Source organism: Oncorhynchus mykiss, chromosome 27 (genome assembly GCF_057628025.1).
Source record: "Oncorhynchus mykiss isolate SJ-2025 chromosome 27, ASM5762802v1, whole genome shotgun sequence".
Taxonomy (NCBI): Eukaryota; Metazoa; Chordata; class Actinopteri; order Salmoniformes; family Salmonidae; genus Oncorhynchus; species Oncorhynchus mykiss.
Genome location: NC_143048.1, coordinates 22,579,587 through 22,605,000, shown reverse-complemented (window position 1 = coordinate 22,605,000; position 25,414 = coordinate 22,579,587). Strand labels below are relative to the sequence as shown.

The 25,414-nt window shown below is 43.1% G+C and overlaps 1 protein-coding gene across 2 annotated transcripts in view; it reads right to left on the bottom strand.

Annotated features, from left to right (window-relative positions):
* LOC110507771 (membrane-associated phosphatidylinositol transfer protein 3) overlaps positions 1–23,230 on the bottom strand; it is a 146,760-nt gene extending 123,530 nt beyond the window's left edge. The window contains exons 1-2 of one of the 2 annotated variants that reach the window (XM_036965164.2): positions 22,821–23,230; positions 2,448–2,543 (exon numbers count right to left, since the gene is read on the bottom strand). In XM_036965164.2, the coding sequence (XP_036821059.1) occupies positions 2,448–2,543; positions 22,821–22,845 (121 nt within the window). In that variant the 5' untranslated portion in view covers positions 22,846–23,230. The remainder of the gene's footprint in view (positions 1–2,447; positions 2,544–22,820) is intronic. The other variant, XM_036965165.2, reaches the window with a different exon arrangement.
* Between the last annotated feature and the right edge of the window lie 2,184 nt (positions 23,231–25,414).

Here is a 25,414-nt window from a genome sequence, read left to right as displayed (position 1 = left end):
ATAAGCAGGCCATTAATCACGTTACCAGTCAAAACAAACATGTGATGTAGGTTGCAGCAGAGACAACATCTGTTTCTACAACCACTGGCATTCATTAAAACTTCCACTCTCAGCAGGAGAGAACTGGGGCAAGAGAGAGGAAGACTAGGAGTTAGATGTGGGCCGTGAGAAGTAGAACTAACCAGCTTAAACCTACTAAATCATGCTACCACTATTCCCTAAACGACAGATATAACCATATGAATGATTGATCAAAAACACGACATGCATGAGGATGCATTTCCCTGGCTGTTATATCAACATGCAGGCGATGGCCCATACTACTGATGTGATGCCTCGGTGCTCCATGTGTGTGTGTGTTAATGTGTGTGTGTGTTATGCTCTATGAGGATTTCCCTCCCTGGAAAGCCTCTGCCCTTCACACTTTTAACTACCACCTCTAATGATGATTATCTGCTTAATCACAGGGATATTCTTAGACTACAGACACAGCAGATGGAGACTGCCAGGATGACCCCACTGGTAGAAATACCCTCTGTGCTTTAGAAATGATAAAGAAAACAAAAAGAGCACTGATTCAATTTGGCCCTAGCGTTTCCACATGAAGTATAGAGAGGGTTGTGGGTCACATCCAGGAGAGGATTTATCTTCCTCGGGTTCCATGGATGCATCCCAAATGGCACCCTGTTCCCTATATAGTGCACTACTTTTGACCAGAGCCCTATTTGCCCTGGTCCAAAAGTAGTGCACTACACACTACCGTTCAAACGTTTGGGGTCACTTAGAGACAACCACATTTTTTTGTCCATTAAAATTACATCAAATTGATCAGAAATACAGTGTAGACATTGTTGTCAATGACTATTGTAGCTGGCAGCTTCATTAAATTGTACCCGCAAAAACACCAGTCTCAATGTCAACAGTGAAGAGGCGACTCCGGGATGCTGGCGTTCTAGGCAGAGTTCCTCTGTCCAGTGCCTGTGTTCTTTTGCCCATCTTAATCTTTTCTTTTTATTGGCCAGTCTGAGATATGGCTCTTCCTAGAAGGCCAGCATCCTGGAGTCGCCTCTTCACTGTTGACGTTGAGACTGATGTTTTGCGGGTACTATTTAATGAAGCTGCCAGTTGAGGACTCGTGAGGTGTCTGTTTCTCAATCTAGACACTCTAATGTACTTGTCCTCTTGCTCAGTTATGCATCGGGGCCTCCCACTCCTCTTTATATTCTGGTTAGAGACAGTTTGCGCTGTTCTGTGAAGGGAGTAGTATACAACATTGTACGAGATCTTCAGTTTCTTGGCAATTTCTTGCATGGAATAGTCTTCATTTCTCAGAACAAGAATAGACTGATGAGTTTCAGAAGAAAGTTATTTGTTTCTGGCCATTTTGAGCCTGTAATCGAACCCACAAATGCTCATGCTCCAGATACTCAACTAGTCTAAAGAAGGCCAGTTTGATTGCTTCTTTAATCAGGACAACAGTTTTCAGCTGTGCTAACATGATTGCAAAAGGGTTTTCTAAAGATCAATTAGCCTTTTAAAATGATCAACTTGGATTAGCTAACACAGCGTGCCATTGGAACACAGGAGTGATGGTTGCTGATAATGGGCCTCTGTAAGCCTGTGTAGATATTCCATTAGAAATCGTCTGTTTCCAGCTACAGTGGTCATTTACATCATGAACAATGTCTACAATGTATTTCTGATCAATTTGATGTTTTTTTAATGGACAAAAAAATGCTTTTCTTTCAAAAACAAGGACATTTCAAAGTGACCCCAAACTTTTGAAAGGTGGTGTAGGTACAACTAAGGACTGGAGATGTATTGATCCAGAGAGGGAAACTAGTGAAGGAAGACAAAGCAATTGGTTGGACAAAGCTGGCAGGACAGAGCATACAAGCAACATGCAACAGACAGTCTCCATTCAAGACAGGGACAATAGTTCCAAAACACCTATGATTTTCACCATGAGCTTATTGTGTAAAAGCCTGGTGTTAAGAGCAACAACACACCTGTTACTACGGAATCCACTCTATCTTCCCACCGGGGGTCTAGCATTAGCAATCAGCCTCTCTTCTAACCTGGAGATAGACTTCTCTCCAATCAAAACAGCAATCATGGACCCACCCAGTAGCTCCCCTGACCACATCCCAAAACGCATGCAAATTCCCTGATGACGTGTGATTCTAACGTTACAGTTGGCTTCAAATTATTTCCCCTTTAACTGTTCAAAATACCTTTCAAAAAAATGTCCATGTTAGGAACCCTGAAGATATATCAGCCTGGGAGGCATATAAGCCTGGCCTGACCCATGTGATGGGATAAGGCACTTTTCAGTGTGCTCACAAAGGAAAAGAGATAAGGGGAAGATGAGAGAGGAAGAAACACAGGAAAGAGAGAGAGTTGAACTAAGCTCTCTGGGTGTTATCAAAGGAAAATATGAAACTAACCTCTGGCATCGAAAAACTCCTCATCTGAGCTGTCAACGGACTCCTGTGCAATGTCCTGCATCCGCCAGTGGGAGATACTGTGCTTGCGGGAAGCGGCTGAGAGGTAGAAAGAGAAAAACACGTCAATTTCTACTTCAGGAGAAACATCTATGTATGTCATCATGTCATTATTCAGAGTATTCAAGGTCAAATTCATTATGTGAATCTATATTTTTTTCCTTTCAGCTTCAAGTGCATTGTCTGTCTATAAAAGGCAGTAGAATAATTGCATTGGCTTTTAGGGCCTTGAGCAGAGAGGCTCTATTGGTCTCCAGTGTTATAGAGCACAAATCAAGCAAACCAGAGCCCTAGATTGAGAAATGTAAGGAGGCCATATAAATAAATATAAGGCTCTGAAGCTAACCAATTGAGCTCAGAGGTTAGCCAGCTAATCTTATCTATGAACCATGGAACATTGGAGATGAAGGCTCCATATCTAGGTAGACTACTGTCCCTCAACAACACCCATTACCTGAGATATTGAATCAATCTTTAGTACTACACAGGAGGGTTTGGCCAGGGAGTTCCTCAAATTCCCATTCTTCAGGACTAGAACGAGGGAATATTTAGAGAGATCCCTCAAGCTCTGTTCCTCTAAGATCAGTGTTAATAAACTAATGCCAGATAAAGGCAATAACGTTAATTATAAATGACTTTCAGACAACCAACGAGTCTTCCTTTAAGTGCTATTGAATTGAAACAAAATCAATAACAAGTCAAAGTGACCAAGCAAATTGTTCCCTTGTTCTAACCTCCAGAGAACTGCAATTGGAGAGAGAAAAATATCACCTAATTGAGTCGTGTGGGCTTTCCCGTCCCTACACACAGAGAGCCCGTGCCTGAGAATCTAAGAGCCTTTACTCCACAACAACACCAGACTGCTTGTGTTTGATCTCAGCTCATTTCATCCCTCTATCCCTTCCTCCATTATCCACTTCCAGAGGCATTTGGAAAGTGCCATACTGCATGTTGAAACGCTGAGTTCATGGCTTTCATTACACCATGCCACTTTCTCTGCCCTCACTGTTTTCACTCTCTTCATCTCTTTATTTCTCTCCTACGGCTCTGCTTCTCCTCATCGCTACACAGGAAATAATTAGCTTTTAATTTCTTACATGACTCCGTCAGTTCAAATGTTTTCACTATTAATATCTCATTGAGGGATGGGTGTCTCAACCTTTGGAGTTCTCAATTAGAATCATGAAATGGAGGATAGTCCATGAACAGCAGATGTGTCACAAGGCTTTGCTCAACCTCAGCCTGGGGTAGGCCAGCACCGTTCAGGAGAGAACCCTGGTATTTCTGTTTGCTTTTTGCACTGTCTATGCCCCCTACACACTCACGCATACTGACACGCCAACACACACACACAAACACCCACTTCATCACACACACACAATATGCACATACATTTATACTGACTCTACTGTACACACACCCACTCACATTCAATCATCATATAGGCTGCTGCTACACCGTTTATCATACATACTGATGCCTAGTCACCTTACCCCTCTACATATCTACCTCCATCACTCCAGTATCCCTGCACATTGTAAATATAGTACTGGAACTGACTGACCTTGTATATAGATTACTTAATTTATTGTGTTGTTATTATTTCTTATTTCTATGTCTCGTGTGTTTTTGTTCTACCTTATGTTATTTTTACTATGACATTGTTATTGAATACTGCATTGTTGCGTTTAGAGCTGGCAAGAAAGGCATTTCACTGTACTTGTGCACGTGACTTTAAAACTTGAAACTAACCAGATCCTAACTAACACACTGATTCATGGGTTCACCCTGGTTAATATCATTGGACTAGATGTGATTACAGCCAAGTGTATGGAGACACACCATATGGCCCTGGTCAAAAGTATATAACAATATAGGGAATATGGTGCCATTTGGGACACAGGCGCAGTGTTCAATATACACTCTCATGATGAACATGTGAATACTAACTATGTCTTAATGACAAATTGATGATGGCAAACAGGGGCATTAACCAATCACCTGAAATCTCTACGCTATTCTGTAATGAGTGATTAACTTTACATCCAATTTCTCAATACCTTCAATAGCTCATTTGCACATTCAATATACACTACCATTCAAAGGTTTGGGGTCACTTAGACATGTCCTTGTTTTTGAAAGAAAAGCACATTTGTTGTCCATTAAAATAACATCAAATGTATCAAAAATAAAGTGTAGACATTGTTCATGTTGTAAATGACTATTGTAGCTGGAAACTATATATCTACATAGGCGTACAGAGGCCCATTATCAGCAACCATCCCTCCTGTGTTCCAATGGCACGTTGTGTTAGCTAATCCAAGTTTATCATTTTAAAAGGCTAGTTGATCATTAGAAAACCCTTTTGCAATTATGCTAGCACAGCTGAAATCTGTTGTCCTGATTAAAGAAGCAATCAAACTGGCCGCCTTTAGACTTGTTGAGTATCTGGAGCATGAGCATTTGTGGGTTCAATTACAGGCTCAAAATGGCCAGAAACAAAGAGCTTTCTTCTGAAACTCGTCAGTCTATTCTTGTTCTGAGAAATGAAGGCTATTCCATGCGAGAAATTACCCAAAAACGGAAGATCTCGTACAATGCTGTGTACTACTCCCTTCACAGAACTGCGCAAACTGGCCCTAAACAGAATAGAAAGAGGAGTGGGAGGCCCCGGTACACAACTGAGCAAGAGGACAAGTACATTAGAGTGTCTAGATTGAGAAACAGACACCTCACAAGTCCTCAACTGGCATCTTCATTAAATAGTACCCGTAAAACATTAAAATTAAAATTACATCAAATTGATCAGAAATACAGTGTAGACATTGTTGTCAATGACTATTGTAGCTGGCAGCTTCATTAAATTGTACCCGCAAAAACACCAGTCTCAATGTCAACAGTGAAGAGGCGACTCCGGGATGCTGGCCTTCTAGGTAGAGTTCCTCTGTCCAGCGTCTGTGTTCTTTTGCCCATCTTAATCTTTTATTTTTATTGGCCAGTCTGAGATATGGCATTTTCTTTGCAACTCTGCTTAGAAGGCCAGCATCCTGGAGTCGCCTCTTCACTGTTGATGTTGAGACTGATGTTTTGCGGGTACTATTTAATGAAGCTGCCAGTTGAGGACTTGTGAGGCATCTGTATGCAAATAATAATAATTGGCATTTAAACAGGATTTGGAGCATGCTAAAAATCAAGCTGCAACAAGAGCGGCTAGAGTTGGTTAGGGAAAGAAAGCTCTAAGGGGAGAGTTTGCTTTGGGAAGGTGACCCAGATTTACCTGGGGTCGCTCCTCTCTCGGTCATGCCCCGGACTCATTCGATATTGTTGGAAACTTACAGTTGTTGCCAAAATTTAATGAGAAGGACCCTGAGACGTTATTTTCATTGGAGCTTGTTGCTGACAGGCTCTCTCGAATGTCTATGTGACTGTCACGCCCTGACCATAGAGAGCTTTTTATTCTCTAGGTAGGGGTGTGACTGGGGTGGGTCATCTAGGTGATTATATTTCTATGTTGGCCTGGTATGGTTCCCAATCAGAGGCAGCTGTTTATCGTTGTCTCTGATTGTGGATCATATTTAGGCAGCCGATACCCCTTTGTGCTTTGTGGGATCTTGACTACAGTGCCTTGCGAAAGTATTCTGCCCTCTTGAACTTTGCGACCTTTTGCCACATTTCAGGTTTCAAACATAAAGATATAAAACTGTATTTTTTTGTGAAGAATCAACAACAAGTGGGACACAATCATGAAGTGGAACGACATTTATTGGATATTTCAAACTTTTTTAACAAATCAAAAACGGAAAAATTGGGCGTGCAAAATTATTCAGCCCCCTTAAGTTAATACTTTGTAGCGCCACCTTTTGCTGCGATTACAGCTGTATGTCGCTTGGGGTATGTCTCTATCAGTTTTGCACATCGAGAGACTGAAATTTTTTCCCATTCCTCCTTGCAAAACAGCTCGAGCTCAGTGAGGTTGGATGGAGAGCATTTGTGAACAGCAGTTTTCAGTTCTTTCCACAGATTCTCGATTGGATTCAGGTCTGGACTTTGACTTGGCCATTCTAACACCTGGATATGTTTATTTTTGAACCATTCCATTGTAGATTTTGCTTTATGTTTTGGATCATTGTCTTGTTGGAAGACAAATCTCCGTCCCAGTCTCAGGTCTTTTGCAGACTCCATCAGGTTTTCTTCCAGAATGGTCCTGTATTTGGCTCCATCCATCTTCCCATCAATTTTAACCATCTTCCCTGTCCCTGCTGAAGAAAAGCAGGCCCAAACCATGATGCTGCCACCACCATGTTTGACAGTGGGGATGGTGTGTTCAGCTGTGTTGCTTTTACGCCAAACATAACGTTTTGCATTGTTGCCAAAAAGTTCAATTTTGGTTTCATCTGACCAGAGCACCTTCTTCCACATGTTTGGCGTGTCTCCCAGGTGGCTTGTGGCAAACTTTAAACAACACTTTTAATGGACATCTTTAAGAAATGGCTTTCTTCTTGCCACTCTTCCATAAAGGCCAGATTTGTGCAATATGCGACTGATTGTTGTCCTATGGACAGAGTTTCCCACCTCAGCTGTAGATCTCTGCAGTTCATCCAGAGTGATCATGGGCCTCTTGGCTGCATCTCTGATCAGTCTTCTCCTTGTATGAGCTGAAAGTTTAGCGGGAAGGCCAGGTCTTGGTAGATTTGCAGTGGTCTGATACTCCTTCCATTTCAATATTATCGCTTGCACAGTGCTCCTTGGGATGTTTAAAGCTTGGGAAATATTTTTGTATCCAAATCCGGCTTTAAACTTCTTCACAACAGTATCTCGGACCTGCCTGGTGTGTTCCTTGTTCTTCATGATGCTCTCTGCGCTTTTAACGGACCTCTGAGACTATCACAGTGCAGGTGCATTTATACAGAGACTTGATTACACACAGGTGGATTGTATTTATCATCATTAGTCATTTAGGTCAACATTGGATCATTCAGAGATCCTCACTGAACTTCTGGAGAGAGTTTGCTGCACTGAAAGTAAAGGGGCTGAATAATTTTGCACGCCCAATTTTTCAGTTTTTGATTTGTTAAAAAAGTTTGAAATATCCAATAAATGTTGTTCCACTTCATGATTGTGTCCCACTTGTTGTTGATTCTTCACAAAAAAATACAGTTTTATATCTTTATGTTTGAAGCCTGAAATGTGGCAAAAGGTCGCAAAGTTCAAGGGGGCCGAATACTTTTGCAAGGCACTGTATGTATGTGAGCACGATTGTAGCTTCAAGTTTCATTTTGCGATTTATTGTTTTCTTTGAGTTTCACTTCAAAATAAAGAGGATGGAACCATACCACGCTACATCTTGGTCCACTCATTCAGACGATCGTGACAGAAGATCCAACCACAAACGGACCAAGCAGCATGGCCAGGAGGAGCAGACATCCTGGACATGGGAGGATATCTTGGACGGTAAGGTATCCTGGACGTGGGAGCAGATCCTGGCTGGAAAGGATCGCCTTCATGGGAGAAGACTGAGTTTCACTTCAAAATAAAGAGGATGGAACCATACCACGCTGCATCTTGGTCCACTCATTCAGACGATCGTGACAGTGACTGACTGTTGTTCATTTTGTTTGGTATTGTCCTGTTCTGTCGCTCCTGTCTGTTCCCTTCTGGTCTTGTTTTCTTCTTTCCTCTTAAAGGTTGCTTCCAGTGCGCAAAGGTTGCTGAGGTCTTGGGGAGGACAAGGTTGGCTGGGGAAAGTGGAAGTGTGGACACGTACCCCCTAATGGATTGGGGACGCAGACTGCGTCATTTGGGATGCAGAGCAGGGTCATTTGGGACACAGGCTGCGTCATTTGGAATGCAGGGCAGGGTCATTTGGGACACAGTCTGCGTCATTTGGGATGCAGGGCAGTGTCACTTGGGACGCAGACTGGGTCATTTGGGACACAGCCTGGGTCATTTGGGATGCAGGGAAGGGTCATTTGGGACACAGACTGCGCCATTTGGGATGCAGGGCAGGGTCATTTGGGACGCAGTCTGGGTCATTTGGGATGCAGACTGGGTCATTTGGGATGCAGTGTCATTTGGGATGCAGACTGGGTCATTTGGGACGCAGTTGGGTCATTTGGGATGCAGGGCAGGGTCATTTGGGATGCAGGGCAGGGTCATTTGGGATGCAGACTGGGTCATTTGGGATGCAGTTGGGTCATTTGGGATGCAGGGCAGGGTCATTTGGGACGCATCCTGGGTCATTTGGGATGCAGCCTGGGTCATTTGGGATGCAGAGCAGGGTCATTTGGGATGCAGAATGGGTCATTTGGGATGCAGGGGAAAGGGTCATTTGGGATGCAGACTGGGTCATTTGGGATGCAGTGCAAGGTCATTTGGGATGCATACTGGGTCATTTGGGATGCAGGGCAGGGTCATTTGGGATGCAGCCTGGGTCATTTGGGATGCAGACTGGGTCATTTGGGATGCAGGGCAGGGTCATTTGGGATGCAGAGGGCAGGGTCATTTGGGATGCAGCCTGGGTCATTTGGGATGCAGACTGGGTCATTTGGGATGCAGGGCAGGGTCATTTGGGATGCAGAGGAAAGGGTAATTTGGGATGCAGAGGAAAGGGTCATTTGGGATGCAGACTGGGTCATTTGGGATGCTGACTGGGTCATTTGGGATGCAGACTGGGTCATTTGGGATGCAGACTGGGTCATTTGGGATCCAGACTGGGTCATTTGGGATGCAGACTGGGTCATTTGGGATGCAGGGCAGGGTCATTTGGGATGCAGTGGGTCATTTGGGATGCAGGGCAGAGTCATTTGGGACACAGCCTGCGTCATTGGGGATGCAGAGCAGGGTCATTTGGGATGCAGAGCAGGGTCATTTGGGATGCAGAGCAGTGTCACTTGGGATGCAGAGCAGGGTCATTTGGGATGCAGAGCAGGGTCATTTGGGATGCAGAGCAGTGTCACTTGGGATGCAGAGCAGGGTCATTTGGGATGCAGAGCAGGGTCATTTGGGATGCAGACTGGGTCATTTGGGATGCAAACTGGGTCATTTGGGATGCAGACTGGGTCATTTGGGATGCAAGGCAAAGTCATTTGGGACACAGGCTGCGTCATTTGGGATGCAGAGCTGGGTCATTTGGGATGTAGGGCAGGGTCATTTGGGATGTAGGGCAGGGTCATTTGGGATGCAGACTGGGTCATTTGGGATGCAGGGCAGGGTCATTTGGGATGTAGGGCAGGGTCATTTGGGATGCAGACTGCGTCATTTGGGATGTAGGGCAGGGTCATTTGGGATGCAGACTGGGTCATTTGGGATGCAGACTGGGTCATTTGGGATGCAGGGCAGGGTCATTTGGGATGCAGGGCAGGGTCATTTGGGATGCAGAGCAGGGTCATTTGGGATGCAGAGCAGGGTCATTTGGGATGCAGGGCAGGGTCATTTGGGATGCAGACTGGGTCATTTGGGATGCAAACTGGGTCATTTGGGATGCAGACTGGGTCATTTGGGATGCAAGGCAAAGTCATTTGGGACACAGGCTGCGTCATTTGGGATGCAGAGCTGGGTCATTTGGGATGTAGGGCAGGGTCATTTGGGATGTAGGGCAGGGTCATTTGGGATGCAGACTGGGTCATTTGGGATGCAGTCTGGGTCATTTGGGATGCAGGGCAGGGTCATTTGGGATGTAGGGCAGGGTCATTTGGGATGCAGACTGCGTCATTTGGGAAGTAGGGCAGGGTCATTTGGGATGCAGACTGGGTCATTTGGGATGCAGGGCAGGGTCATTTGGGATGCAGGGCAGGGTCATTTGGGATGCAGAGCAGGCTCATTTGGGATGCAGAGCAGGGTCATTTGGGATGCAGGGCAGTGTCACTTGGGACACAGACTGGGTCATTTGGGATGCAGCCTGGGTCATTTGAGACACTGTTCAGTATTATTTGTTGTTTGTGTGATTGGTGTGGTGTTCAACAAGGATCCCGGTTTATGGACCAGAAATACAACATGGATGGATAACCTAAGATGTTTCACTTTTTTGCTCTGAGGACGCACATCAAGAATGGGAGAAATTGTTCAAGTAGTTTTTAAACAAAAGAAATAGCCAAAAGAGTGGCATTATTAAGTTTAAGTAGGCGATGAAGTAATCAAACAGCCATCTTAAATCACTATAAACATATTCCCTTATAGATAAGTAAGACTATTATGGGAGTGATAAAAACCCTTCCTCTAAAATCTCTCCCTCTCTCCCTACCTCTCCCTCTCTCCCACTCACCGAGCCGCCAGCCAGCCAGCCAGCCAGCCAGCCAGCCAGCCAGCCAGCCAGCCAGCCAGCCAGCCAGCTAGCTAGCCAGCTTCTGGCTCCCGGTTAGGTAAATAGGCAGCACTCGCCAACCCAGTGCACCCTCATGACAAACGGCCATTAAATTCTAATTAACACTACTTTGCATGCTTGAATAAATAACTGAGGTCAGGGGCTGAATGCATTATCACACGCCTGAGTTTGGCAGCACTGCCGAATAGAGGCCAAACCTAAGATTTCACTTATGGCACATAAGATTGTAACATTAGATGATACTCGTCAGTTATTGGAAAATGACAAATGTCTTCATGGCTTAAATATTCCATGGACAATAGGGCTATTTGAGGGCTTTACATGAGGTTGCAAAAGATACATAAATAATACATGGAAACAATAATTGTGAAAACTTATCAAAAAGGTAAGACTTAAACTGAAATGTGTTTGGCATCGGTAGAGAGTTAGCTAGGCATATCTATAATTTATCTGGCAAAAATGAATGTAGTGACTAAATTAGCAAACATGAGGGGTTGTGAAACTAACTGAGCTCTCCCTCTGAGGAATGAGGAAGAGCGAGAGAGAGAAAGGCCTACAGCAGCACCTAGATCTTCTGCACAGATTCTGTCAGACAGTAAATCTCAGTAAGACAAAAATAATGGTGTTCCAAAAAAGGTCCAGTTGCCAGGACCACGAATACAAATTCCACCGAGACACCGTTGTCCTAGAGCACACAAAAAACTATACATACCTCGGCCTAAACATCAGCGCTACAGGTAATTTCCACAAAGCTGTGAACGATCTGAGAGACAAGGCAAGAAGGACCTTCTATGCCATCAAAAGGAACATAAAACTTGACATACCAATTAGGATCTGGCTAAAAATACTCAGATCAGTTATAGAACCCATTGCCCTTTATGGTTGTGAGGTCTGGGATCCGCTTACCAAGCAAGAATTCACAAAATGGGACAAACACCAAATTGAGATTCTCCATGCAGAATTCTGCAAAAATTTCCTCAGTGAGGAACGTAAAACACCAAATAATGCAAGCAGAGCAGAATTAGGCCAACACCCGCTACTTATCAAAATCCATAAAGAGAGGTTAAATCCTACAACCACCTAAAAGGAAGCGATTTTCAAACCTTGGATAACAAAGCCATCACCTACAGAGAAATGAACCTGGAGAAGAGCTCCCTAAGGAAGCTGGTTAAGGACAGCAACACAATTAGACCCAACCAAATCATGAGAAAACAAAAAGATAATTAGAATTTACAATAAAACTGAGCCAACTAGAATGCTATTTGGCCCTAAACAAAGAGTCCACAGTGGCAGAGTACCTGACCACTGTGACTGACCCAAAATGAAGGAAATCTTTGACTCAGTGAGCATAGCCTTGCTGTTGAGAAAGGCTGCCGAAGGCAGACCTGGCTCTGAAGAGAAGACAGGTTATGAGGTGAAAACTGAGCTGCACTTCCTAACCTCCCGCCAAATGTATGACCATATTTGCCGACATATTTCCCTCAGATTACACAGATCCACAAATAATTTGAAAACAAATCAAATGTTGATAAACTCCCATATCTACTGGGTGAAATACCACAGTGTGCCATCACAGCAGCAAGATTTGTGACCTGTTGCCACAAGAAAAGGGTAACCAGTGAAGAACAAACACCATTGTAAACACAACCCATATTTATATATTTTTATTTTCCCTTTTGCACATCATTACAACACTGTATATAGACATAATATGACTTTTGAAATGTCTTTATTCTTTTGGAACTTTTGTTAGTGTAATATTTACTGTTATTTTTTTATTGTTTCTATTTCACTTGCTTAGGCAATGTAAACATATGTCTCCCATGAAAATAAAGCCCTTAAATTGAAATTGAGAATTGAGAGAGAGAGAGTGAGTGTGTATCTGCTGTCTGTCACTGCCTCCTCTCATACAGGGCTATTTTTAGCTCTGTGCTGAATCCCAATCGTTGTGCAAATTAGGAAGGACACAATCATTTGGGCAGAAACTGAAAAACCAGATTGGAGTTGGCCAATTTGAAACTAATTCAAGTTACATGTTACAGCAACTGCACATAAATAAATAATCTATACTAAATGAGGACATGATTCCAGCTCCAGGAATGAAGATAATTACAATAAAGATTTTTATAACATCAATTGATCAGCTGCAAGAGGTGCGCCGGCCATAGCCGACAACACCCAAAGCTTGCCTAATGTTGATGGTCATAGGCACCGCAGTGCAGGGTCTTTTAATGGTCATTTACTTTCCTTGAGTCTTAGTTTCAAATGTAGTCCAAACTTAAAACAAAGAATAACGAGTCTGCATTTTCTTCCTTGTTTCAGTCACCTATCAGCCAGTCAGGTGGCAGCTGGTAGCTGTTTCAGAAACTGAAAACAGAGGGATCTCACTAATATCATTCAGCCCATCACACAGCAAAGCTGCCAGAGAAGAATTACAAAAACTATCTACATACATTTATTAAACCGCAATCATTGGTCTTGAGTATTATTCTGCAGCAGTCAATGTGGATCTTATCAATAAGCAGAGTTCATTATGTTTAGTATGCTTGAAAATAAATGAAGGAACGGAACTCAGACCATTACAGGTACAATGCCAGCCGAAGTCATTAATGCAGAAAACAATGTGGTCTAGGGAATGTGTTTGTCTGGGTTATTGATTGCACTGCTTACTTTTTCAAATGACTTCTGAGGACAAAGCTGCTTGTCTGCTCAACCCTCATAATGTACAGTGCCTTGCGAAAGTATTCGGCCCCCTTGAACTTTGCGACCTTTTGCCACATTTCAGGCTTCAAACATAAAGATATAAAACTGTATTTTTTTGTGAAGAATCAACAACAAGTGGGACACAATCATGAAGTGGAACGACATTTATTGGATATTTCAAACTTTTTTAACAAATCAAAAACTGAAAAATTGGGCGTGCAAAATTATTCAGCCCCTTTACTTTCAGTGCAGCAAACTCTCTCCAGAAGTTCAGTGAGGATCTCTGAATGATCCAATGTTGACCTAAATGACTAATGATGATAAATACAATCCACCTGTGTGTAATCAAGTCTCCATATAAATGCACCTGCACTGTGATAGTCTCAGAGGTCCGTTAAAAGAGCAGAGAGCATCATGAAGAACAAGGAACACACCAGGCAGGTCCGAGATACTGTTGTGAAGAAGTTTAAAGCCGGATTTGGATACAAAAAGATTTCCCAAGCTTTAAACATCCCAAGGAGCACTGTGCAAGCAATAATATTGAAATGGAAGGAGTATCAGACCACTGCAAATCTACCAAGACCTGGCCGTCCCTCTGAACTTTCAGCTCATACAAGGAGAAGACTGATCAGAGATGCAGCCAAGAGGCCCATGATCACTCTGGATGAACTGCAGAGATCTACAGCTGAGGTGGGAGACTCTGTCCATAGGACAACAATCAGTCGTATATTGCACAAATCTGGCCTTTATGGGGGAGTGGCAAGAAGAAAGCCATTTCTTAAAGATATCCATAAAAAGTGTTGTTTAAAGTTTGCCACAAGCCACCTGGGAGACACACCAAACATGTGGAAGAAGGTGCTCTGGTCAGATGAAACCAAAATTGAACTTTTTGGCAACAATGCAAGACGTTATGTTTGGCGTAAAAGCAACACAGCTCATCACCCTGAACACACCATCCCCACTGTCAAACATGGTGGTGGCAGCATCATGGTTTGGGCCTGCTTTTCTTCAGCAGGGACAGGGAAGATGGTTAAAATTGATGGGAAGATGGATGGAGCCAAATACAAGACCATTCTGGAAGAAAACCTGATGGAGTCTGCAAAAGACCTGAGACTGGGACGGAGATTTGTCTTCCAACAAGACAATGATCCATAACATAAAGCAAAATCTACAATGGAATGGTTCAAAAATAAACATATCCAGATGTTAGAATGGCCAAGTCAAAGTCCAGACCTGAATCCAATCGAGAATCTGTGGAAAGAACTAAAAACTGCTGTTCACAAATGCTCTCCATCCAACCTCACTGAGCTCGAGCTGTTTTGCAAGGAGGAATGGGAAAAAATGTCAGTCTCTCGATGTGCAAAACTGATAGAGACATACCCCAAGCGACTTACAGCTGTAATCGCAGCAAAAGGTGGCGCTACAAAGTATTAACTTAAGGGGGCTGAATAATTTTGCACAGAGACTTGATTACACACAGGTGGATTGTATTTATCCTCATTAGTAATTTAGGTCAACATTGGATCATTCAGAGATCCTCACTGAACTTCTGGTGAGAGTTTGCTGCACTGAAAGTAAACAGGCTGAATAATTTTGCACGCCCAATTTTTCAGTTTTTGATTTGTTAAAAAAGTTTGAAATATCCAATAAATGTCGTTCCACTTCATGATTGTGTCCCACTTGTTGTTGATTCTTCACAAAAAAATACAGTTTTATATCTTTATGTTTGAAGCCTGAAATGTGGCAAAAGGTCGCAAAGTTCAAGGGGGGCGAATACTTTCGCAAGGCACTGTATATTCAGTAGTTCTTCCCGACTGTATTTAATGAAACCTAAGATTACCTGGGGTACCAATGTAAGAAATAACACGTAAAAAAACCAAAAACTGCCTAGTTTCCTAGGAACGCGAAGCGAGGCTGCCATCTCTGTTGGCGCAGGATGCATGTTGGATGTCGGAGCAGGATGCATGTTGGATGTCGGCGCAGGATGCATGTTGGATGTCGGCGCAGGATGCATGTTGGATGTCGACGCAGGATGCATGTTGGATGTCGGAGCAGGATGCATGTTGGATGTCGGAGCAGGATGCATGTTGGATGTCGGAGCAGGATGCATGTTGGATGTCGGCGCAGGATGCATGTTGGATGTCGACGCAGGATGCATGTTGGATGTCGGAGCAGGATGCATGTTGGATGTCGGAGCAGGATGCATGTTGGATGTCGGAGCAGGATGCATGTTGGATGTCGGAGCAGGATGCATGTTGGATGTCGGCGCAGGATGCATGTTGGATGTCGGCGCAGGATGCATGTTGGATGTCGGAGCAGGATGCATGTTGGATGTCGGCGCAGGATGCATGTTGGATGTCGGAGCAGGATGCATGTTGGATGTCGGAGCAGGATGCATGTTGGATGTCGGCGCAGGATGCATGTTGGATGTCGGCGCAGGATGCATGTTGGATGTCGGAGCAGGATGCATGTTGGATGTCGGCGCAGGATGCATGTTGGATGTCGGCGCAGGATGCATGTTGGATGTCGGCGCAGGATGCATGTTGGATGTCGGCGCAGGATGCATGTTGGATGTCGGCGCAGGATGCATGTTGGATGTCGGCGCAGGATGCATGTTGGATGTCGGCGCAGGATGCATGTTGGATGTCGGCGCAGGATGCATGTTGGATGTCGGCGCAGGATGCATGTTGGATGTCGGCGCAGGATGCATGTTGGATGTCGGCGCAGGATGCATGTTGGATGTCGGCGCAGGATGCATGTTGGATGTCGGCGCAGGATGCATGTTGGATGTCGGCGCAGGATGCATGTTGGATGTCGGCGCAGGATGCATGTTGGATGTCAGCGCAGGATGCATGTTGGATGCATTTGTTTGTTTTGGTTGTGTTTCAGATTATTCTGTGCCCAAACAAAATTAATGGTAAATTAGATATTGTGACATTTTGGAGTCACTTTTATTGTAAATAAGAATAGAATATGTTTCTAAACACTACTACATTCATTTGGCTGCTACTATAATTACAGATAGTCCTGAATGAATCATGGATAATGATGAGTGAGAAAGTTACAGACGGACAAATATCATACCCCCCCCCAAAATGCTTGGGGGTTTGATATTTATGCATCTTCATTTCAAATCCAAAATGCTGGAGTACAGAGCCAAAAAACAACTAAAAGAACACTGTACATGCCTGGAGTCTACTTCTGTCTCCAACCTAAGGTTTTGATCAAGTGGAAATTGAAGAGTGAAAGACCACATGTAACCCCTAAACCCCTGATGTTCTTCACATCAATGAGGAGATCATGTTTTTAGGAGAAGCTGAAACAGAAATACTGATTCATCATGTTCCAAGTGCATATCATATGGCATGTTTGGCAGAGCCTCTGCTAAAATCAAAACGGATGTTCCCATCTCCTCTTATCAAAAATGCAATTTCCTTACTGATCCCCAGCTGCTTTTTGGTAATGAAAGACTTTCTATAGAGAAAAGAGGAAAAGGGTATGTGGCAGAATCCTTAGAGACAAACTAAAAAAAGCTACAGATCCACTCAGAACAGATCTCAAGTAATGATGAAGCAGATAAGAAGAACGTGTGTGAATATAAGAAAGAAAGATTACAATAAAGTCTATATCTTCTAGGCCAAGTTGTTTTACTGTAAATAAAGTAAAGGGAGAAAAAATGTCCTATCTACAAACTGCAATGACACAGAGATTACACACTACAGTCAAAGGTGCAACAGTATTGAAAGAAAATAGATCATGGAGATATGAAGGTAGGAACAGTAACCCTTACATATTGCAGTTTGCCATCAATCTTATACCAGTGTGTTCAAGCATTGCAGGGTTCAAATGATCTTCATGAGCAGAACAGCGAGCATGGCTGGAATGATGGCTGTGGCCATAGATTTGCCATTAGCTCAGCGAGGGATAATCACTCACATCATATTGTGACTATTATGACAAACTGAAGAAAGGACTACAGTTACAGCTACTTACAATTGAATTAGTCTGTTAGTTTCAAGGAAATCTATTGTCGATTATAAACTGGGTAGCAATGCTTTCCTCTCAATCATATTACAGCACATCATGAATAATCTGCACTGCACAACTGGTGACAGAGTGAAAAGCTTCCTGCTACAATGTACAGAGGACTCTATTAACCTTCTAAGAACAAGTTTCCCACTGGGCACAAACGTCATTTCAACGTCTAGTTTTGATTTAATTTTGGTTGTGTTGTCAACTAATGTCAATTCAACGCAAAATCAACAGAACATTTCACCATGCCTTTGGATTTAGGTTAAAAGTTGTGTGAAAAAAAACAAAATTACATTATGTTGATGGCTTATTGCAAATTCAATCAGTTTTCCACGTTGATGCAACAACATCACATAGATTTTTTGTTGTTAAAATGACGTGGAAACAATGTCGAATCAATAAGTGTTTGCCCAGTTGGTTATGAGCTCTTGAAATAATCTATCTGTCTCTCTCTCTCTATGTCTGTCTCTCTATCTGTCTCTCTCTCTCTATGTCTGTCTCTCTATCTGTCTCTCACTCTCTGTCTGTCTCTCTACCTGTCTCTCTCTCTCTCTGTCTGTCTCTCTACCCGTCTCTCCCTCTATGTCTGTCTCTTTACCTGTCTCTCTCTCTCTGTCTGTCTCTCTATCTGTCTCTCTCTCTCTATGTCTGTCTCTCTATCTGTCTCTCTCTCTCTGTCTGTCTCTCTACCTGTCTCTCTCTTTCTGTCTGTCTCTCTACCCGTCTCTCCCTCTATGTCTGTCTCTTTACCTGTCTCTCTCTCTCTGTCTGTCTCTCTATCTGTCTCTCTCCCTCTATGTCTGTCTCTCTATCTGTCTCTCTCTCTCTGTCTGTCTCTCTATATCTCTCTCTCTGTCTGTCTCTCTATCTATCTCTCTCTCTATCTCTCTCTATGTCTGTCTCTCTATCTGTCTCTCTCTCTCTCTATGTATGTCTCTCTATCTGTCTCTCTCTCTATGTATGTCTCTCTATCTGTCTCTCTCTCTCTGTCTGTCTCTCTACCTGTCTCTCTCTCTCTGTCTGTCTCTCTACCTGTCTATCCCTCTATGTCTGTCTCTTTACCTGTCTCTCTCTCTCTCTGTCTCTCTATCTGTCTCTCTCCCTCTATGTCTGTCTCTCTATCTGTCTCTGTCTCTCTATGTCTGTCTCTCTATATCTCTCTATGTCTCTCTATCTGTCTCTCTCTCTATCTGTCTCTCTCTCTCTATGTCTGTCTCTCTATCTGTCTCTCTTTCTATGTGTCTCTCTATCTGTCTCTCTCCCTCTATGTCTGTCTCTCTATCTGTCTCTTTCCCTCTATGTCTGTCCCTCTATCTGTCTCTCTCTCTCTATGTCTGTCTCTCTATATCTCTCTATGTCTCTCTATCTGTCTCTCTCTCTCTATCTGTCTCTCTCTCTCTATGTCTGTCTCTCTATCTGTCTCTCTTTCTATGTATGTCTCTCTATCTGTCTCTCTCCCTCTATGTCTGTCTCTCTATCTGTCTCTCTCCCTCTATGTCTGTCTCTCTCTCTCTCTCTGTCTGTCTCTCTATCTGTCTCTCTCCCTCTCTGTCTGTCTCTCTATCTGTCTCTCTCCCTCTCTGTATGTCTCTCTATCTGTCTCTCTCTCTCTGTCTGTCTCTCTATCTGTCTCTCTCTCTATGTCTGTCTCTCTATCTGTCTCATCTCTCTTTACTCATTGAATCAACTGCTAATTGAGGTGAATCAGTAAATTAGCAGATGCAATTGCGACATGGCTGGTATGTGATCTGGATAGGATTCTACTATACAGAGCTGAGCTCCCTCTCCTAACACCTGGGCTGGTTCAAAACATGCTGCCACTGTGTGTCCCAAATGGCACCCTATTATTTTGGTCAGAGCCCTGGTCAAAGGTAGTGCACTATAAAGGGAAAAGAGAGTCATTTGGGGGACACACACTGTGTTTCAGTCAGCAGCCAGTGGCATAAGCGCATGTTACTCTAGCAAAATGTTTTATTCAAGTGAATGGGTAGTCTCCCTACATGTTTTGTTGTTGTTGGTATTTATAGGATCACATCTCATAGCTGTTGTGTACTTATTGTACCCGCCAGGTAGGACATTAGCCTGCCTTCTGTGAGGCAGGTGGTGAGGGAGATTCTTAAAATTGTATTGTTTTCATTATAAAACTAATTTCAGTTCAACCTAAATTACATTATTGGAAAGCCTGGTAAAAGTAACCTCATCCTCAGACTCAACTGCGAGAGAAAGCCGACTGGGTGAACGAGACTAAGTAGTAAGACCATAACTTGGCCTTATTGTATGCAATGTAATTCTGTCTCTGGTGTTCAGTTCCTGAGATTACGGTCCAATCATCAGCCAACCAACAGTGACTGTATAAGACAAATGAGACTAACCTCAATAACTTATGTGACCTTGACATCATGGTTTTAATTACCTCCATAACAAATCATTGCACCCCTATAACAAAATCATCATTGTTGGGCACTGCGAAAAGAGACATTGGGCACCACCAAGAGTCATGCATAATTTGAATACTGCTTGACTTACTGAAACTGGATAATAAAGGCCTACAATGGGTATTTTATTATCATTCAGCTCACCAATATGACCAATTTACGTCACGTCTCCAGAGTCGAGTCAAGGTTAAATATATAATGGAACAGTCATGAAATATTAAATCCTTTCAAAAAGCATAGCGAACGCCGTCAGAGAAAGCGTTATGATGAATACAAAACTAGGATGGGTCTGACTGGGTCAAAACTAGGATGGGTCTGACTGGGTCAAAACTAGGATGGGTCTGACTGGGTCAAAACTAGGATGGGTCTGACTGGGTCAATCTAAAGAAAACTCACCAGTTGCTCATCAATCTTTTATCACTCTACTTTCAGGAAATTTGGACAAAATCAGGCAGGGGCTACATCCCAAATGGCACCCTATTGGCACCCTATATTCCTTACATAGTGTCCTACTTTTGTCCTTACGTAGTGCACTATTTAGGGAATTGGGTGTCTTTTGTGACACACAACCCATGCTGTCCAAAGCCCATTGCTTCATGTGTTGTTGTTGAGGAAGTCAGTATAGCACTGGACAGCACACAATCTGTCATGCGTTCGTTATCTAATTAAATTCATTAGACCAAAGATGGGCCCAAGTATTTCACACATAGTCATGTTTTCAAGATACTTTGTGTTTTTACCTATACCTCAAACACATTCATTCAACAGAAACATTTACTTAGGATTCCACCATCTCAATCACCTTCCACTGCCCCGTGTCACCTTCTTTCTCACCTTCTTTCTCATATCTTTAAGAAATGGCTTTCTTCTTGCCACTCTTCCATAAAGGCCAGATTTGTGCAATATACGACTGATTGTTGTCCTATGGACAGAGTCTCCCACCTCAGCTGTAGATCTCTGCAGTTCATCCAGAGTGATCATGGGCCTCTTGGCTGCATCTCTGATCAGTCTTCTCCTTGTATGAGCTGAAAGTTTAGAGGGACGGCCAGGTCTTGGTAGATTTGCAGTGGTCTGATACTCCTTCCATTTCAATATTATCGCTTGCACAGTGCTCCTTGGGATGTTTAAAGCTTGGGAAATCTTTTTGTATCCAAATCCGGCTTTAAACTTCTTCACAACAGTATCTCGGACCTGCCTGGTGTGTTCCTTGTTCTTCATGATGCTCTCTGCGCTTTTAACGGACCTCTGAGACTATCACAGTGCAGGTGCATTTATACGGAGACTTGATTACACACAGGTGGATTGTATTTATCATCATTAGTCATTTAGGTCAACATTGGATCATTCAGAGATCCTCACTGAACTTCTGGAGAGAGTTTGCTGCACTGAAAGTAAAGGGGCTGAATAATTTTGCACGCCCAATTTTTCAGTTTTTGATTTGTTAAAAAAGTTTGAAATATCAAATAAATGTCATTCCACTTCATGATTGTGTCCCACTTGTTGTTGATTCTACACAAAAAATACAGTTTTATATCTTTATGTTTGAAGCCTGAAATGTGTCAAAAGGTCGCAAAGTTCAAGGGGGCCGAATACTTTCGCAAGGCACTGTACACTGAACTTTTCATATTTCATTAAATGCACTGAATCATGAAGAATAGACTATCAATTTCCATAATCAACAAAACACATCTTCTCCCTGGGGAATGCTATATAGTGGCCTTGATACACTGTATTCATTTCAATTGTATCAATGTGTGCATTGGTGTTTTAGTAAGCAGGGGTGGACTGGCCATCTGGCAGGGTCGATGCCAGGGTTGATTTCTGGTCCCAGTCCACCCCTGTCAGTAACGTATTGAACCCCAAGGTGATCAACTGGATATCAACCAGGTATAATGAAAATGCAGTTAAAACAGTTATAACACCTTCATTACAACATTAATTTAACTGTATCACCTGCATGTTAGCGTTTTTCATAATTAATCTTGTTCTGGAGGCAGCTCTGCAGTGGTCACTAGCTGGCACAACCATAAAGTCATAGAATCTAATTTTAAACATAACCCTAACCACAATGCCAACCCTAACGCCTAACCTTAAAATAAGCCCATACATTTTTACAATATAGCCAATTTTGCAGCTAGCCTATCTTAGAGGAACTCGCTCAGTTCTGCCTCCAGGACAAGACTCATGACAATAAACGTCGACCTGCGTATCAACTCGTGCGTCCTGTTTTACTTCTGGAAAGTCCAGTTTTACTTTTATAATACACGAATTCATACTGTTAAATATTTGTGTGGACAACAATAGTCCAACTAATAGCCTACTAATAATAGCCTATCCACTAACAATGTAATTTTCCTTGAATGCATGCTTGTCAACAAAGATTGATCAGCGTTTGAGTCTCTCAGGAACTGAAAAGGGTTTACCCAAATCATTTAATATGCTCAATATATGTGATTAACGAGGTCCAAATCTAAGTTTGGCGCGCGCTTTTTCCCGTCGTTAATGGTCAGGATGACCATATCACACCTTACATGTGTCAAAATATTTTACAATGAACGTACTCAGGCAACATCGACAAAAACACGTCACACCGTTTGACAAACATCTCAGAGGACACGGGTTGTTTTATATTCTGATAGACTACTGAACGGTAACATCACGCATTCCAACAGATTGTCAAGAAGAGCCAGCGGGCTATTGCGCGCATGCATCGTTTTACATGATTTAGGTTGAGACGTTGACTTATGCGACCTGATAACCTCATAAGATTTGACACCGGAGGAGACATGGTAGGCTATATAAAAAATATTGAACCGAGCACCTTACCTTTCCCTCTCGTTTCCTTCGCCATCCCAACCTCTACGTCTCTACCAAGGTAGGTGCGGAGTCACCGGGGTGTAATTTTGTCAGATAGTTTTAACCGAGTGGGCGCTCCCTCCCTCGTCTCCGCACCTTGACGCCAGCCAGGCAGAAGATAGGTAGCCCTGAGGCAGTGAGGATGCGCTTTTTCTCTCGGCTTGAATTCTGCAGCTGAGATCCTCTGGCTCATCGGTGACAAGACCCACATCTAGTGGATCTGCCTCTTGTACTGAACACACTTTCAGTTTTTGTATCTGTGCAGACTTTGCTACTGCCCTCCCCTCCACTACCGTCACATCAGTAGAACTGTTTCAAGGACCAGTGTTAGACTGCCTCCAGTGGCTCGCTGGTGTGCCACCCAAGGGCGTCCTTTGTATGAATTGGCTCTGCCTCCTGCAGTTGGGATTCCAATAAAATAAATTAGTCGACAGTGACACATTGATGCAAACTGATTTGAATGGGATGCACTTCTAACCATGGACGTGAGGTCTAGTTGACGTGAGGTCTAGAAATAAATATAGCCCAATTGGAAAACAACACATCTACAAAATCGCACTCCTGCCTATTCAATTAGGTAGTTACAACTGTTATGATTGTAGAGTAAAATAATAAAGATAAGATAACCTATAAGTCTATAAACAACAGACTGAGGTGAATGTTTCAGTATATTGAACCATAAGTATGCTGCACGCAGCAGACATGACAAATAGCTTGACAAAGACTCTTTATTGACCTTAAAGACATGATGATGATAATGACTGTCTCCGAGCCACAGATGGGGGCCTAAAGGGCAAGGACCGAATCTCACCTTGTCATGACTCTAGCTTTATTTCCTGCAGCCTTGGCTCCTCCACAATGTTAGGTCAGAGACCCAGCTATAAAACATACTGGAACCAGAGTTCAACAGCATAGCATCACAGCACATTCCTCATGGTCCACAGACGGCTCACATCACATCTTAGGCTTTGTGCGAAGTGGACTGTTGCATTTAAGAGAAACTGTTATTAGCCACATGGATCAGATGCATGCATTAATGGCCTGCATGATGAGGGATGTAGGTTGAGTCCCAAATGGCACCCTATTCCCTCAAAGTGCACCATAGTGTGCACCATAGTGCAATTTTGCCCTAGTCTGGTCAAAAGTAGTGCACTATAAGGGCAAAGGGTGCCATTTTGGATTCTGTCAAACTGTTATTAGACACATGGATAATCAGATAAGTTAATGGATGCATTGCCGTTAGGGATGTAGCCTATTGTATGTGAACTGTAGAAACACAGCACAGTAAGGCTGGCTGGCTTGCTTCCGACATTCAGTGCCTAATCTATTATGTTTTATAGATTTCCCTGCTCTGACATTGTCAACAATCTTGGGCTAACTCTCACAACAGGCGGTCACGTCTATCAAACAATACGCTATATTAATTTAGATCACTGTCTTATCTATCAAACCAAATCTATTCATTTAGAGTAGACCACTTTGAATATGCTGAAACCTGCTGTCTATATGTGAAGAGCCCATTCAGATAAACATAGTATCATATTCACCCCTACATGTATAGAAATCGTATTACCAAAGGACACCCATGTTCCCAACCCTTTCAACAGAAAACAAGATATTGTACTATAACACAAAAACTCAAAGTAGATTCCCAACCTGAAAATCTCATTGTAGATTCCCAACCTGAATACAACCTAAAAAAATCATTGTAGATTCCCAACTGAATACAACCTGAAAAACTCATTGTAGATTCCCAACCTGAACCATCTACCAAGCGCAGTGGGAAACATGGGAGAGCAGTGATTGTCTGTTGTTGTGCACAGCAGTGCAGATATATAGTTATACCCTCGTTCTATCCTCTAGCTAGCACATGACCACAGAACAGGTCATAGCCTGGGATCAGAGCAGCACCAGCATCACTCTATCTGCAGCTCTGCACCCTGGTGCCATTTAATGACTATCGATGGACCCAAATGCCTGAAGCTGAGCCATCTCCCTCCAATCTGAGTACTGGCCTGGCCACAGACACGCTGTATTACCCAATCCTATGAGGGCCCAGGATATTTCAACCAGTCAGGATGACCAATGACAAAATACTTCTGGCTCAAGACACTGTATTGTGATTCTAGCAGGAGAGTAAAAGAAATCAGCCAGCAGGGCCAGAAAGACAGCGAGAGATAGCATTGATTACACCCAATGGCCTCACTCACAAGAAAAAAAAGGTAATTCAATTTAGGCAGAATAACTTTTTTCTTTAGAAGCAATCTCATCCTATGCCAAGGCAGTGTGCCAAGTCTACACCAGGCTCTACTTTGAGCTGCCCCACCCCTCAATCATAAAAAAAACTCAGCACTTGTGGCTGAGTGGAAGCAAGTCCCTGCAGCAATGTCCCAACATCTCGTGGAAAGAATTCTCAGAAGAATGTAGGCTGTTATAGCAGCAAAGGGGGGGACCAACTCCATATTAATGGCCATGATTTTGGAATGAGATGTTCGGCGAGCAGGTGTCCACATACATTTGGTCATGTAGTGTACACTGAGTGTACAAAAAATTAGGAACACCTT